General features: G+C 41.3%; 1 protein-coding gene across 3 annotated transcripts in view; it reads right to left on the reverse strand.

Annotated features, from left to right (window-relative positions):
* Window positions 1-4,240: 4,240 nt before the first annotated feature.
* The window catches only part of LOC133452559 (extended synaptotagmin-2-like), a 64,912-nt gene continuing 54,427 nt past the window's right edge, over window positions 4,241-14,725 (reverse strand). For all 3 annotated transcript variants that reach the window (XM_061731960.1, XM_061731959.1, XM_061731958.1), the window contains 8 exons: window positions 14,243-14,329; window positions 12,789-12,929; window positions 10,249-10,676; window positions 8,670-8,768; window positions 7,141-7,272; window positions 6,966-7,071; window positions 6,797-6,846; window positions 4,241-5,230 (listed from right to left, as the gene is read on the reverse strand). In XM_061731960.1, the coding sequence (XP_061587944.1) occupies window positions 5,185-5,230; window positions 6,797-6,846; window positions 6,966-7,071; window positions 7,141-7,272; window positions 8,670-8,768; window positions 10,249-10,676; window positions 12,789-12,929; window positions 14,243-14,329 (1,089 nt within the window). In that variant the 3' untranslated portion in view covers window positions 4,241-5,184. The remainder of the gene's footprint in view (window positions 5,231-6,796; window positions 6,847-6,965; window positions 7,072-7,140; window positions 7,273-8,669; window positions 8,769-10,248; window positions 10,677-12,788; window positions 12,930-14,242; window positions 14,330-14,725) is intronic.

The raw sequence follows: 14,725 nt of genomic DNA on the forward strand, positions 1-14,725 counted from the left end.
ATATATATATATATATATATATATATATATATATATATATACACACATACATACATACGGAGGGGATCCGGTTTGGGAACCACAGGATTTCGTCTCTGCTTTTTGCGGATGACGTTGTCCTGTTGGACCGGGACCTTCAGCATGTGCTGGGGCGGTTTGAGGCCGAGTGCGACACGGCAGGGATGAGAATCAGCACCTCCAAAACCGAGGCCATGGTTCTCCACCGGGAAAGGTCAGCTGAGGTGGCTTGGGCATCTGTACCGGATGCCTCCTGGACGCCTCCCTAGGGAGGTGTTCCAGGCATGTCCCACCGGGAGGAGACCCCGGGGAAGACCCAGGACTCGCTGGAGAGACTATGTCTCTCGGCTGGCCTGGGAACGTCTCGGACTCCCCTCGGAGGAGCTGGAGGAAGTGAGGGTTGAGTTATATGTTTTATGTAAAGCGCTTTGCGTTGCATTTCTTATTTTGTAAGAAAAGCGCTTAACAAATGAAGTTTGATTTGATTTGACTCGTCCTTTTTTGCAAGCTGCTATCCAGCGTTGTCTGCTTTTGGCGAGGGGGGGGGGGGCGGAGCAGCGCTGCGCTCTCTGGTATTTGGTATTTGAGACTTGACGTACTTCGATGGTTTCAAATTTCTAATCGATGGTACATGTAAATAACTTCAGTCTTGTCCAGCGAACCATCTGGCATCTTTTTGAAAGTGAACTTGCTGTTCAAAAGTCGCTTTTCATTCTCCATCTTTCAGTCCACCAGACTTTTCCTCGAACTACCTTAAATGATATGGGCCTTTTTTTTTAAACCGTGCGTTAAAAACAATTGTCGGCGTTAAGAGAAAGTTAAGTTAACGCGTCGTTAACGCATATATATATATATATATATATACTTAAATAGACATGTACACACACACAAACATGCTGCCCTTGGGTGGTGGAACATGGTGTTGCTACATAGGGTGGCTTTAAAATCTTCACGAAGTTCATGTGTTTTAGATTCAAATGATCTCTCAATTCAAATGATTCAAATAATCTCTCAAAGTGACGAGAGCCGTGACTTACTAAAAAGGAAGTGCACATTTAAGGTCACCGTTTTCTCAATAATTACGGGTGAATTTGAGAAATACAAGCTGAATGTTCAGACATACTTCTTACAGCAACCATGGTAAAATTAATAATACGTTTTGTGATAATTTTACACCGAACTGAAGCGTGGTCACCCAGACAGCATCTTTAGGCTTCGTCTTCAAGGTAAAAAGAAATAAAAAAAACCACACAGATGCCGAGTTTAATGCTTTTATAGCCAGCTAAAGCTCTTTATTCATGTTAAAGACATTAAGGAGACATTTTCTAACATATTATATATATATACATATATATAATATATATATATATGAACTGTAAGGCACAAGACAAATTAATAAGACGGAGAAGAAAAACCGCCTTTAAGAGGACAAACTTGCCCTCAGAGGCACAGCTTTCTAATTTGATGGCTTTTAGACAAACTTAATGTTTCTTACAAAATAAAACACGGCAGAACACCGAGGACGAGAGCTGGAACACATAACAAACATCACAAAACATAAAAAATATGCCACGTACACGGTTTTAAAATACTTCCTTGATACAAACACAACACGGCAGAGGTCTCCATGCTGTGCTCAGACGCTCAGAGACCCTCCACAGAGTTATCAACACAAACTTTACTTATTTTTGGCTGCCCTACGGCCACAGCAAGCCGCCGTTTAATGTGCTTCATACCAAGACGTACAACACGCATGCTCTTCCTGTAAATAACGCCTCTGTGGGCGACAGCCAGGAAGCTAAAACCAGGTGATTCACATAAAACAAACAGTTTAAGTGTTATTTCTGAACCCAGTCGGAGTCTCCTTTCGTATAAAACATGTCTAAAATGATGCAACGTAGCAAGTTAAGACTGAACTCAGAATAAAGAGATGAGCAACACAGAGGAGTGATTATTGTTTTTGGGGGAAATGTCAATTTTCCTTTTCTTTTCCTTAAAGCCACTACATGTAGGTGTCTTCTGGCGTTAAATGTCCCGTGCTTTTGTCAAGTCTCACGTTAAAGCGGTAAAGACTGGTCTGATGTAGAGGAACCTTGATCACGGCCAGCGCGAACACAAACATTTCAGTCCAGCTCTGCAGATTTCTATTACATTCATGAACCGTGAACAATTTTCCAGACTTTTATTGTGAAATTTGCCAGAAAGTGCTTGATTTTCCTGCCGGTGGCTTAAATTGACTCATCAACGGCTATTGAAGGAGTAGGAGGCAACACACAGATAACACTGAAGACCCTGCAACAACGAGCGTTTTAAAAACGTTAAAAGGGAGGATTGATCAGGAGATGCGACCTGACACTTTTCCAGTGAACAGCCAGAAGCTGAAGTCTGCTGGTAAAAAAGAATGCAGCATTGATGAGAAGAACTTCGTGGTCTTCGTGATGGCGAAGCCCAAAGTGGAATCAATGATCCGGCCTATGCATCATGCTTCCAGCTCCACCTGATCTCCTGCTGCCTCATCTAGCTCGAGATACGAGCCTACTTTGCTTGTGACAAGAATGACAACATGGCTCAAACTTCCTGATACAACCAGACTTTTGAAATCTTCACAGTCCTTCCTCAGCCTCTCATTTCCAGCCCTCCTGATAACCAGATCATCATCAGCCGAAGGGCTGCTGTGCACGGTGGGGTTCAAATGGGAAAACAAGTAAAGTTTGGTAATTTTGCATCAGTAAAAAATTAAGAAAAATAACAATTGAAAGAGTTAAAAAACGTCCGAGTCTATCTGAGCAAGAACTGCTGAAAATATAGAGCATTTTTAAACATTTAAATACTACAGAACATTAAAATGAAGGAAGTAAACTGGCACACGGGGGAAACATTTAACCAAAGTGGAAAATTGAGACTGCCTATAGAGGGAATGCGCGTGACGTCACAGATGCAACTTCACAGCGGGTTACGCCCACTGAGTGGCAGAAAGACTGAGTGGCAGTGTAGACTTTTAGTTTGAGCAACTCGAAAACATCTAAAATGGGAAAGAGCTGTTTTACAATCGACTGTGCTCATAGATTTAGCAAGAAATCTGAGTTATCGTTTTACAGACTGCCGAAAAATAAGCTCAAGAGAGACAAATGGATCGCTGAAATTAGCAGTAACAACTGGATTCCAGGCACCGAAACGTGGATTTGCGATTCCCATTTTGTATCAGGTAATGTTGGATTTTTGGGTAGCTAACGTTAAACGGTCAAATCATAAAGTTCGGTGTCCTCATCACTTTAATTTCTACAACAAATCCTGCCTTGAAGTAGGACCAAGCGTCAAAATTTTTGTATGCCTTCAAGCTTTGCTTCGTGTATTTCCCCGGCGTAGAAATTAAGTACATATTAATATCAGGAAACTCGATTCGTCGCCAAATATTAATGTCCATGGACCACTGGTTCTTCGGGTAACTGTACGGGTCACTGTCAAGTCCAACTGCCTTTTATTTAAGCTGATAATCGGCTGTTATCCCGTCTTCTCCACAGTTTCCCCTACTAGTTGCAGCCGTTTTTGCCACTCAGTGCGAGTAAGGGGGCGTGGTGCAGTGTGGAAGTGACGTCAATGCATACCCTCTATATACCTTTTCTAAATCTTTGGCATCCAGAGCAGCCGACGCCGCGGCACGGGCCGGATCAGTCAAGTCCTCTGATTGGTGCTTTTACACGATAGAAAACACGGTGGTGCTGGCGTAGCGGGTAGAGCTGACTGCTGCCCTCCAACCAGGAGCCTCCGAATCAAACTTTCACGGTTCTTATGCTACTAAACTAAAACAATCCCCATCATTTGAAAGGTGAGGGCTAGTTTTCAGGGGCGTCTTCGTGTATTTAGTGTTCCTACTTCCTAACATCTTATCTGGTGTTTCTATGCAACTGCAACGTTTGCAAACTCCAAGCAGCAGCAGAAGAAGGTAGGTACAGTATCTGCATGCTCTCGGGACCCAAACACTGAATAAGGCCAGTGTAAAGTTACATTTAAGTCACTTTTAGGCCAAAAAGGGATTATTTTCTTTCTGGAAGTCTTTTAAAACATAACATCCTCAAAATACAGTCCTCCGTCTTGTCCATGGGGGTGGGGGTGGGTTGGGGGGGTTAATGAGGCCAGGACGGAGAAATAAGACCAGGGTTTTTTTTTTTTTACAGTGTACTCATGAGATGAACAGCTCACTGAAGGTGACAAACTCATCACAAATCTTACCCAAAAAAAACAATTTTTTAAAAATCACTTACTCTGCCTTTAATTAAAAAAACAAACAAATCTTAATATTAAATGTTAAAGCAATGTCCAAGACTTTAAAGTTATACATACAGTGGCTTTGATGTAATTCTTTCAGTTTTCAATTGAATAAAATAGTATATAATATTTCTTCTCGATGGAGAATCATCATCTTTGACCGTTTTTAAAATACACATGTGCAAATAGTCTCATTTAGGTTAAAAACAAAAAAGAAAGGAATAAAAGAACAAAGGAAACAACAGCGGCCTTATTTCAGTGTAACAACAGGTGTTTTTCTTTTTCTACTTTAGCAAAATAAATTCAGAATTAAAACACATTTTGGTTCATTTTGGTTCAAACGCCACGTTGTCACAGAGGTATAAAACCAGCATGTTCCCGTCTCTTTGGTGTGACTACTCGTCTGCTCGGCTTCAAACTGTTGAGAAGATTGTTTTTTTTATATAAAAAGAAAAAGGAAATTAAATTAAGTTAAATTACACACAAGCATTTGGCCAGTAAAACGCCGTCGGCTCTCCGTCGTCGGCTCCATCCTCCCCTTGTTTTTTCCAGCATCATTTTACATTATTTACATTTTGAGAAACTATTGCGGTAAAAGAAACGATAGCTTCTGTATAGATGTGGAAAACGGACTTCCACGGCAACGCGTGGTCTAACATGTCCGTCTCCGTCTAAACGCTCCCTTCAGCCAGTCACTTCTTAAAGGGGTGCCTTTGCCTTGCGACTGATGTGATTAAATGAATGTTCAAAGCTGCTTTCCTCAAAAAAAAAAAAAAAGACATCTTTTGTTTACATTTACAAGAAATGAAGATTTAAAAAAAAAAAGAACGAGAAGTCCTACTGTTGGCTTGAGTGGACGTGCTGCGATACGACGATCAGAATAATACTAACAATGACTGTTTATAGTTGGTGTGGCTTCGTCAGGCCGTCTTCGCTCAGCTCGAACCTGGAGGACGACAGAGACCCGTTACTTCTCATCAGCAGTGACATCCAACAAGATTTTACTTTCCAAAAGACGTAAGAGTAAAGTCAGCAAAAGTTTCTGTTCTTTTTAATGAACGGTCACACACCGTTAGGATTGCCACCCTTCAGAAATAGAAATAAGGGATGCCCCGATTTCAGAAGCGCAGGAGCCAAAAAAAAAGGGACATCCCCAAAACTTCTAAAATGAATAGAAATGTATTTATTTTATATGAAAAAACAAAATGCTTTGATTTTAAGTTTAAAGTGCTTTAATAGCATTGAACTTGCATGACTGTACAGACAGCCAACCATGCTAGCAACTGAAATAGCCTCATATGCTACGTACGTCCACATCAGCCCAGATGTAGAATATAGCTACAGGTGAAGGTCGGAAAATAGAATATGGTGTAAAAGTTAATTTATTCCAATAATTCAACTTAAAAGGTGAAACGAATTTATTACATAGTCTCATTACATGCAAAGCAAGATATTTTAAGCCTTTATTTGTTATAATTTTGATGATTTTAATTGTTTATTGATTTTTTATTTAGGGTTTTCATGAACTGTGAGCCATAATCATCAAAATTATAACAAATAAAGGCTTGAAATATATCACTTTGCATGTAGTGGGAAATAATATATGTTTTTCCTTCTTTATTATGCATTTTATGGCTCGTGCAACTTGTACTCCGGAGCGCCTTATAGTCCGGAAAATATGGTAAGTGTCATGAAGAGTAATACGTAAACGGGGCATTACAAAATAAAAGTGTCAGGAAATAAATAAATAAATATACCAATATGAAATAATTTGTCATGATATAAAGTAGTTGTCATTTAAAAGATTTTATTAATTTTTTTTTAAATTTATTTAATTTTGATATTCATTTATTTAAAAAAATATTTCATAATTTAAGTATTTATTTATTTAATTTTGAATGAATCGGCGTTCCATTGCAACGGCCGCATATCAATAATACTTGGGGGAGGGGCTATAAAAACCTCGTGACTAGTTCTTTAATTTCATCCAAATGTTTTCATCTGACGCCTCTGGCGCTGCCTGGAGGACGCACTCCAAGACCAAAACAGATGCAAATGATTGTTTTTAAGAGCATTTTCTGTCTGTTAAGCTGCATCAGTCAGACAGGAATAAAATGGGATGTAATTAGCGGTTTGTGTTGTTAAAATTGCAGCTAAAGTGCCATCAGAGACGTGCTTCACAATCTGTGTGTTTTAGTTACTTTTATTCATCATTTTAATTAGTCCAGATGTTTTAGCTCTTAACTTGTTCTGTATTATATGTTTTTATTTTTCTGTACAGTTTTTTTTGGTCCACTGCGGTTGCTTTTTAGCGCTGGCGCTTTATGAATAAATTTAGCATGGTTTTGTCATGACACTCAATACTCTAAATAATGTTGTACCATAATCCACACCCATGAAGATGAAGTACTAAAATTAAAACATACAAGCATATTTATGTCAACACTGACTTCAATACCAAATGATAAGGCTATTTATTTAAATGTAAAATGAATAAATAACATAAACTCACCATTGTGTCCAACCCTTGCTGATTTCATCATGAGTTAAATCCACCAGAACCTGAAAAAATTTTTTTTTAGTTAATTAAGCTTCATCTGAAGGTTATAAACCATCAGATTATTCAGATTTACGGTGAAATTATGACGTTTGCAGCTTTGAAGCTTAAAGAAACGACGCACCTTCCCTAAAAGGCCTTTGTGTTTGGAGAGGAGTCCCCCGCCGTTCTTCACCGCCACGTCCAGAGTCCTGCGGTGGAGCTCCATGAGGGACACGCTGAACTCGAACCTGCGGAGGAGGAGGATGAACGTCGGCTCCGGCTGAGAAAAGTGACGCCCGATCGGAAACCACACTCACGTCTGATCGTAAACCGGGTTCAGCGTCTTCTTGTACGTGTGAGTTTTCCGCCTGCCGGACCTCCGTTTGTCGGGAAGCAGGTAGACGCGGACGTAGGGGTCCGAGCCGTGGTCCGTGAAGGCGATCAGGTTCCTGCGACAGGAACAGGCGGGTCATCGTCAGCAATGGAAACACAGCGGTGCCACAGAAACAGTCACTACGTTTACATGCAGTCAAAATTCGGGTTATGGTCAATATTCCGGTTACTGAAACATTCGGAATAATCTGTTTACATGCGTGAGCAAACAGGGTTATCCCTGTATACATGGTAATTAATCATTTGGGATATCTCGATCAAACCAGCGACGCAAGGAGAACGTCATGATGCAATTCCTGTCATTTCTGCTTCTTCTTCCTGTATCCAAATTCAAAACACCGAGGATGAAGATTTCACTGGATTTTGTTTGTTTGGATGTTATTTGGAGAGACATAGATGGTTTGGTAAACTTCTTAGCATGTTATTTATGCTATAGTTATCTGAATAACTCTTAATGTGTCATGTTAACTTACCAGGCACGTTCTCAGTTGTGTCATGTAACGGAAGCAAACCGTTCAATTATTCAGCCTGTTGTTGCCTCTATTCTATTTTTATTTCAAATGGCCTTTCAAGATGACATGCCTGTTCTTGGTTTTGGATTTTTAAAAATAAATTTCCCCCAAAAATGCGACTTGTATATGTTTTTTCCTTCCTTTTTATGCATTTTATGGCTGGTGGAACTTGTACTCCGGAGCAACTTATAGTCCAGAAAATATGGTGTCATGAAGTGTAATATGTAAACGCAGCATAACAAAATCAAAGTGTCAGGAAAAAAATAAATATACCAATATGTCATAATTTGTCATGAAATAAAAAACTTGTCATTTAAAAATATAAAGATTGAATTAATTATTTTTTTTATTTATTTCATTTTGACATTAATTTATTTAAAAGTAATTAAATAAACAGCAGCACGGCGGATAATGTACAGTAGAAGTCGTTTTGTTTCTCGACCCTGTAGTTCGCATTTTTCAGCGTCTTCCAGCGGAGCTTGATCTGGTCTGCGTTCGTACAAATCCTGATTTGCGCAACTTTTCGCTCACCTTTTTGTAAATCTCGCTATCCCGGTACTTTCTACCGTCTACAAATGCCAAAATGTTCATATCTTTCATTACATTTATGAAGTGATTAGTCTCCTCCTGGTCTTGCGTTTCGTACTTCCTGGACTCAAACCAAAATTCCTTGCGAAAAGAACATGCGCAGAAAACAAATCCTTTTTCCTTTTGATGGGGATATCCCGTTAGGCGTTTACATGACCAAATATTCGGGTTAGAAAAGGAGTAACCCAGGGGTCATTTTCGGGTTTTTAAAAACCGGAATATGAGCAAATTCTGGTTATTCAAAGGGGTTATTGTTGTTTACATGGCCGTGTGCAACCGGGTTATTGCTAATATTCCGGTTAGAAAAGGGTTATTGACTGCATGTAAACGTAGTCAGTGTGATGGTGCCGTACCTGCAGGAGTGGACCACCACGATCAGCTTGTTCCTCTGGGAGCTGTGTCTGATGGTCAGCTGGATCTCCCCCAGCGGGAAGTAGCTGTGGCCCGACCCGCTGCAGAAACACGGAGAGGGTTAAGCATCACACAAACCTGTTTTTCTCCAGTGTACAGTAATCCCTCGCTACAACGCGGTTCACCTTTCACCGTCTCGCTGCTTCACGGATTTGCATTGATTTCTGCATTCTGATTTTTTTAAACAGTCTTCCCACTACAGTTCACAAATATGATCGATGGTGACAGGTCGGTTTATAAGAATATTTTCGCCCAGAAGAAAAAAAGAGCAACAACAAGCCATAACATAAGCATCATCCTGGACAGCACCCTTTCATTTGCACCTCATATTCACAACATCACCCGGACTGCATTTTTCCACCTCCGCAACATCTCTCCGCAACAGTACCAAACTCACCGACAGATTGCAACTCATTCAGAACTCGGCCGCACCAAGTCATCTGACCACATCACCCCCTTCTTATCCAACTCCACTGGCTCCCGGTCCACTACCGCATCATCTATAAAAATCTCCTCCTCACCTACAAAGCCCTCCACAACCAGCTCCCACTGACCTCTGTGACCTCCTACATGAATACACTCCCTCCCGCGCTCCGCTCAACCTCGGATGGACTTCTCAACATGTGTACAGCTCCCGCTCTTCCACACGGAAGCTGTATAAAATCCCTAGGATTCATACAGAACTTGGCAAAGCAGCTTTCTCCTACGCTACTCCTGGTCCTGGAACCACATTCAGAACTCTCTTCAACTTTCTGGACTCATCTCCTTGGGTGAATTCAAGGTTCTTCTTAAACAGAAACTAACAGAAATGTGCACCTGCTATTTTTAATGTAAGGTATTGTAATGTTGTTTGCACTGTGTTGTTGTTGTTGTTAAATTGATTTTATTGTTGTTGCACCAGTTAAGCCTCTTGGCCAGGTCTCCCTCGCAAAAGAGATTCAGTCTCAAGGGATTTTCCTGGTAAAATAAAGGTTAATAAATAAATAAATAACACATAAAACAGACAACATTCAAAACCAAACTCAAAACCCACCTGTTCAAACTCACTCACTCACTCACTCACTCACTCCAACCGGACACTGTGCTCTACACTACACCAGTTTGTTTTATTTATTGGTCTCTGCACTTTGTTTATTAATTATTATTATTATCATCATTATTATTATTATTATTATTATTATTATTATTATTATTATTACTATGTTCTCTCGAAGAAACACACCTGCACCACGAGCTTTAGAAGGAAAAGACGCTACAGATCGGAGTCAGGATGCAGCCTAAGTCAGAAGAGCAGTGAAATACACGCCAGCCAAAATTTGTCCTACTGTACTTATTTTTTTTTTTTTTTCATAATCATTATTAATTTTCTTCCATTCAAATCCAGTCCAATTTGAAGCCTTGTAAGATAATTGTAAATAAAATAAAGGTTGCTACTTCGTGGATTTCACCTATCACGGGTTCTTTTTGGAACATAACCCGTCAAACCAGGGATTACTGTAACGGGTAACGGCGAGTACTTACTTCTGCAGCTGCTGGAGCCGGAGCTGCAGCTCCTGCGTGGCGTAGGGGTTGGAGATGTCCGAGGCGATGCTGGGCGTGGGCTCCTTGCCCCCCGCCAGGTACTGCTGGGACCCGGAGATGGCCAGGTTGGAGGTGCTCCTCCCCGCCTCGGCCAGGCTCTGACCGGCCGCCCTCCCCGCGCCGCCGAACGCCGATTCCGCGGGTCCGGGGGACTTGAGGGAGTCCTCCGCCTCGCCGTGCCGACTCGGCAGGTCCTGGGCCGACGCCGAGGCCGAGCGGGGGATGTCAGAGCCGCTGGACGAAGGCTTGGGGGAGTCCGAGGAGACGGAGGCCCGCGGGGTCCGGCTGGACGAGCTGGACTTGCGGACTTGGACCGAGGAGGGGACGGAGCTGGAGGACGAGGACGTGTCCTTGTCCAGGCACAGGACCTGCAGCCACACGGGGGGTTATTTTTAAATATCTTTTAGGTGTTCTTTTTACGGAAGAGTATTAGGTTCAGGCAGGAGAAAAATAAAAATAATATTTTAGAGGAGAAATATTTTTTTTTTCATTATGCACTTTGAGAAAAAAGTCAAAATGTCGAGAAAAAAGTCAAAATTTCGTGAATAAAGTTGAAATGTTGAGAAAATACAGTGAAATTTCGACTTCATTCTTGAAATTGTATTTCAACATTAATAATAATAATAATAATAATAATAATGATTTGGTTTTATATAGCGCCCTTCAAGGCACCCAGAGCGCTTTACAGAGACCATTATTCATTCATACACATTCTCACCAGTGGTGGTAAGCTACGTTTTGTAGCCACAGCTGCCCTGGGGCAGACTGACGGAAGCGTAGCTGCCATACTGCGCCAAACGGCCCCTCCGACCACCACCAACATTCATACACATTCACACGGGGTAAGGTGGGTAAGGTGTCTTGCCCAAGGACACTACGACAGCAAACTGGGACGGAGCGGGATTCGAACCGCCGACCTTCCGATCATTGGACGACCCGCTCTACCACCTGAGCTACTGCCGCCCCAATCTCGACATTTCGACTTTTTTCACGAAGTGCACAATAAAAAAAAATATTCTCCTCTCAAATATTTTTTCTCCTGCATGGCCCTAATACTCTTCCGTATCTTTTAGATTAGATTCAACTTTATTGTCATTACACATGTACACAAGTACAGAGCAATGAAATACAGTTTGGCATCTAATCAGAAGTGCAACAGAAAGTATTATAGTAAATACAGTATATACAGATTATAAATTAAATAATGCAGAGATATAAACAACCTATCTGAGGTTGTTAAACTAGTAAAAATATTCAGTGCATATTGACTTGGGAGTGCAAACAAATGGCATAAAGTGTCTACAGTGCATTTATGGTGCTTTTCCACTAGCACCTACTCAGCTCGGCTTGGTTCTTTTCCACCAGGGGTCTAACGTGCCGAGTAGATACTTTTTCTGTAACTACTCTGCTAAGGTTCTAAGCGACTGAGTCGGCTGTATCTGACATCATCACACTACAGTCCACCGATTGGTTGGGGGATTGGGAGTCAGACGTCTGAGTCAGGATGTGACATCATCGAAAGAGCGACCCTGACTGCGTCTTCTTGTTCATTATATTCAACAGGCAATGGCAGGGCAAAAGTCTGTTTCATGATCCAACTCTGAGGTGCAGATGTTCATAAACCTGGTGCTGAGGAGAGAATTAAAAAGGGATGTAGACGGGCGATAAGGAACAACAAGATCTACCAGAAGCTCTGTCTCTTCATAGCTGCTCGCGGCTCCCAGCTGACATTTCAGCAGCGCCGAGACAAACAAAAAAAAATTAAAAAGCGCTGCTGCACAAGACTCTGGATAAGAAGTGATCCCCCAGGACTGAGACAATGGCTCGACGCTGTTGAAGAAATATACGGCATGGAAAAATTGACTTTTTGTTTGAGAATTAGAGGAAGGGATTTTGCTCAAAAGTGGCAAAAATGGTCTACATTTAAGGTCAAATCCCAGCCATGCCCTTAAAGAAGGGGAAGAAAAGAATGGCAAAATATTACATCTCCCCCAGGAAGTTATGTTATGATTGTTACTATCATTTTTTATTTTTATTATTTTTTCTCTTTCCTTTTTGTGTAACTTGAAAAAGACAAAATAAAAAGTATATATATTAAAAAAAAGTGCTGCCGCTTGAAGCTTCTTTCACACTCATTTTTTAACTTGATATCGAACAAAAGCCACAGACCCAGCAGCATATACATCATCTCCTCCAGGTTCTACATCTTTAGTGTTGTTGTCTTCTCCGTTTAGATCACACAATCAAATACGTCACAGCAGCTTCGCTCAAACCCTCCTATTTCTGCTCCAGGGGCTGAATTGTTATGGAAAAGAAACCAGGCCGAGCTGAGATGAGTAGGTGCTGGTGGAGAAGTGCCAATAGAGTGGTATAATGTAGACCAGAGGGGGGTAGAGTTCAAAAGAGTAACAGCTCTGGGGAAGAAGCTGTTACTTCTTGATCCTCAGAGGTGAAAACGATCCTTTCTGATTGAGTCGTACCCGCAGAGCCATCTTCATCTTGAGGGTGCCGGAGTGTTTGAGATTGAAGCTCTGGTCCAGCGTCATGTCCTCCGCCTCCAGCAGGCTACTGAGGGGCACCGTCAGCGTCCCCAACGAGCACTCGTGTTTGGCATCCTTCACCTGAAAGACACAGGACTCACAGGTGAGATGAGAGGAAGTGAGGCCGCCAGTGTTGTGCAAGTTCATACTTCTAATGAACTAGCTCAAAGTTCAGTTCACATAGTTTAAAATTGAATAATTCACGTTCATAGTTCACCATTTTCATTTTGAACTAGTTCAAATTCAGTTCATTTCAATATTTTTGTATATATCAAGGACTTGCAGATATTTTCTCACACTGGACTGATGCTTTAACTCCACATGACATTTCAAATTTGAAGTTGACGAGGCAGACGCAAGGCTCTCTTTTTCACTTTTGCACTATTTTCAATAAATCTCTGTAGCTTATTTGGTGTCAACGTCCTTTTTCATCCTTTTTCTCACCAATCAACGGCTTGATTTTTTTTTAATTTATTTATCAAGGATCCCCATTAGCTGGTACCAGAGCAGCCAGCTAGTCTTCCTGGGGTCCGCAACACATACAGTACAATCACAATTAAAAAGCACACAAAACAAAAATGAAAAAAATAAAAGCCAAAACAATACATACAATAGATAATAGATAGATACAATAGATACCCTATCCTAAAACTGTTCACTGTATACCAGTCTTCAACACTGGTCCTCAGGACCCCATGTCCTGCATGTTTTGGACCTTGTGGTCCAAAACATGCTGATGACTTTGTTTGATTATCAAGGACTTGCAGATATTTTCTAACACTGGGCGGATGCTTTAACTCTACATGACGTTTCAAATTTGAAGTTGACGAGGCAGACGTTCGGACTTGTTTTCTCAGCGCAGGTGGACATAATTTGCACAGAAAGGTCAGATTTTTACCGTCAGACTATTTGGGAGACAATGTGTAAAATTCCCGCAGATAATGATAAGCGGAATATCATCTGATGGCTCGCTGACGCTGCGTCTGCAACGTCTCTCTCTTCACTGGTCATGTAAAGACTGCACCGGGCTCGGACCACCGTTGCCATGGAGCTGGTGCCCGTTGCTACGCTAGTGTGTGCACTGCATTGTGGGTAATGTAGTGTGAAGTCGTCGTCTCGTTGAGTATTTTAAATGTGCGCGCTGCCCGCTGGTGAAATGTATTCCGTAATAATTGGACCTAAACAGTGAAGCTGAAACTCACATAATCTGAACAGTTCAAATTCCAGTTTGTGATCTGCAGATTTGAAGTTCACGTTCAAGTTCTTTATTTGCAAATATGTTGCGTTCAGTACAACGTTCTCACAGAAATGAACGTGTTCAATGAACGCGTTCATTTGAACTCGTTCATGCACAACACTGCCCCCCCCCACAGACTGCACGGACGACCTCTCACCTCGACCTCCAGGTTTTGACTGTTGGGGTTGTGAATGAGGAAGGTGAAGGTTTGTTCCCACAAGGGTTCATTGGTCTTATATTTGATCTGGAATCAGGAAATAGAGAGAAGTTAAGCTCATTCTGATTATTTTAACAAGAATATAATAATCAGCTGCAGAAGGCAAGTTTATTTCTACAGCACCATTTGACAACAAGGTGATTCAAAGTGCTTTATAGACACTAAAACATGAATAAAAAGCATGATTTAAAAGTTAAACAATGAAATTAAACAGATGAATTAACAATTTGTGTATGGCCTGATCTTCAGGCTGTGTCAAACTTCTTCCAAGCAATACGGGGGTATATTGCTTCAGTTTGTACAAATGTCCCATTTCAGCCTCCAGGTATTCTTCTGTGCATTTGCAAAACTTTTCATCTTGGAATGCTGCTTATTGCTCTCCCATTTCTGGTAAAAGGAGTGAGCTGGTGTGCTTACAGTAGA

This window comes from Cololabis saira, chromosome 10 (assembly GCF_033807715.1).
Source record: "Cololabis saira isolate AMF1-May2022 chromosome 10, fColSai1.1, whole genome shotgun sequence".
NCBI classification, from domain to species: domain Eukaryota; kingdom Metazoa; phylum Chordata; class Actinopteri; order Beloniformes; family Belonidae; genus Cololabis; species Cololabis saira.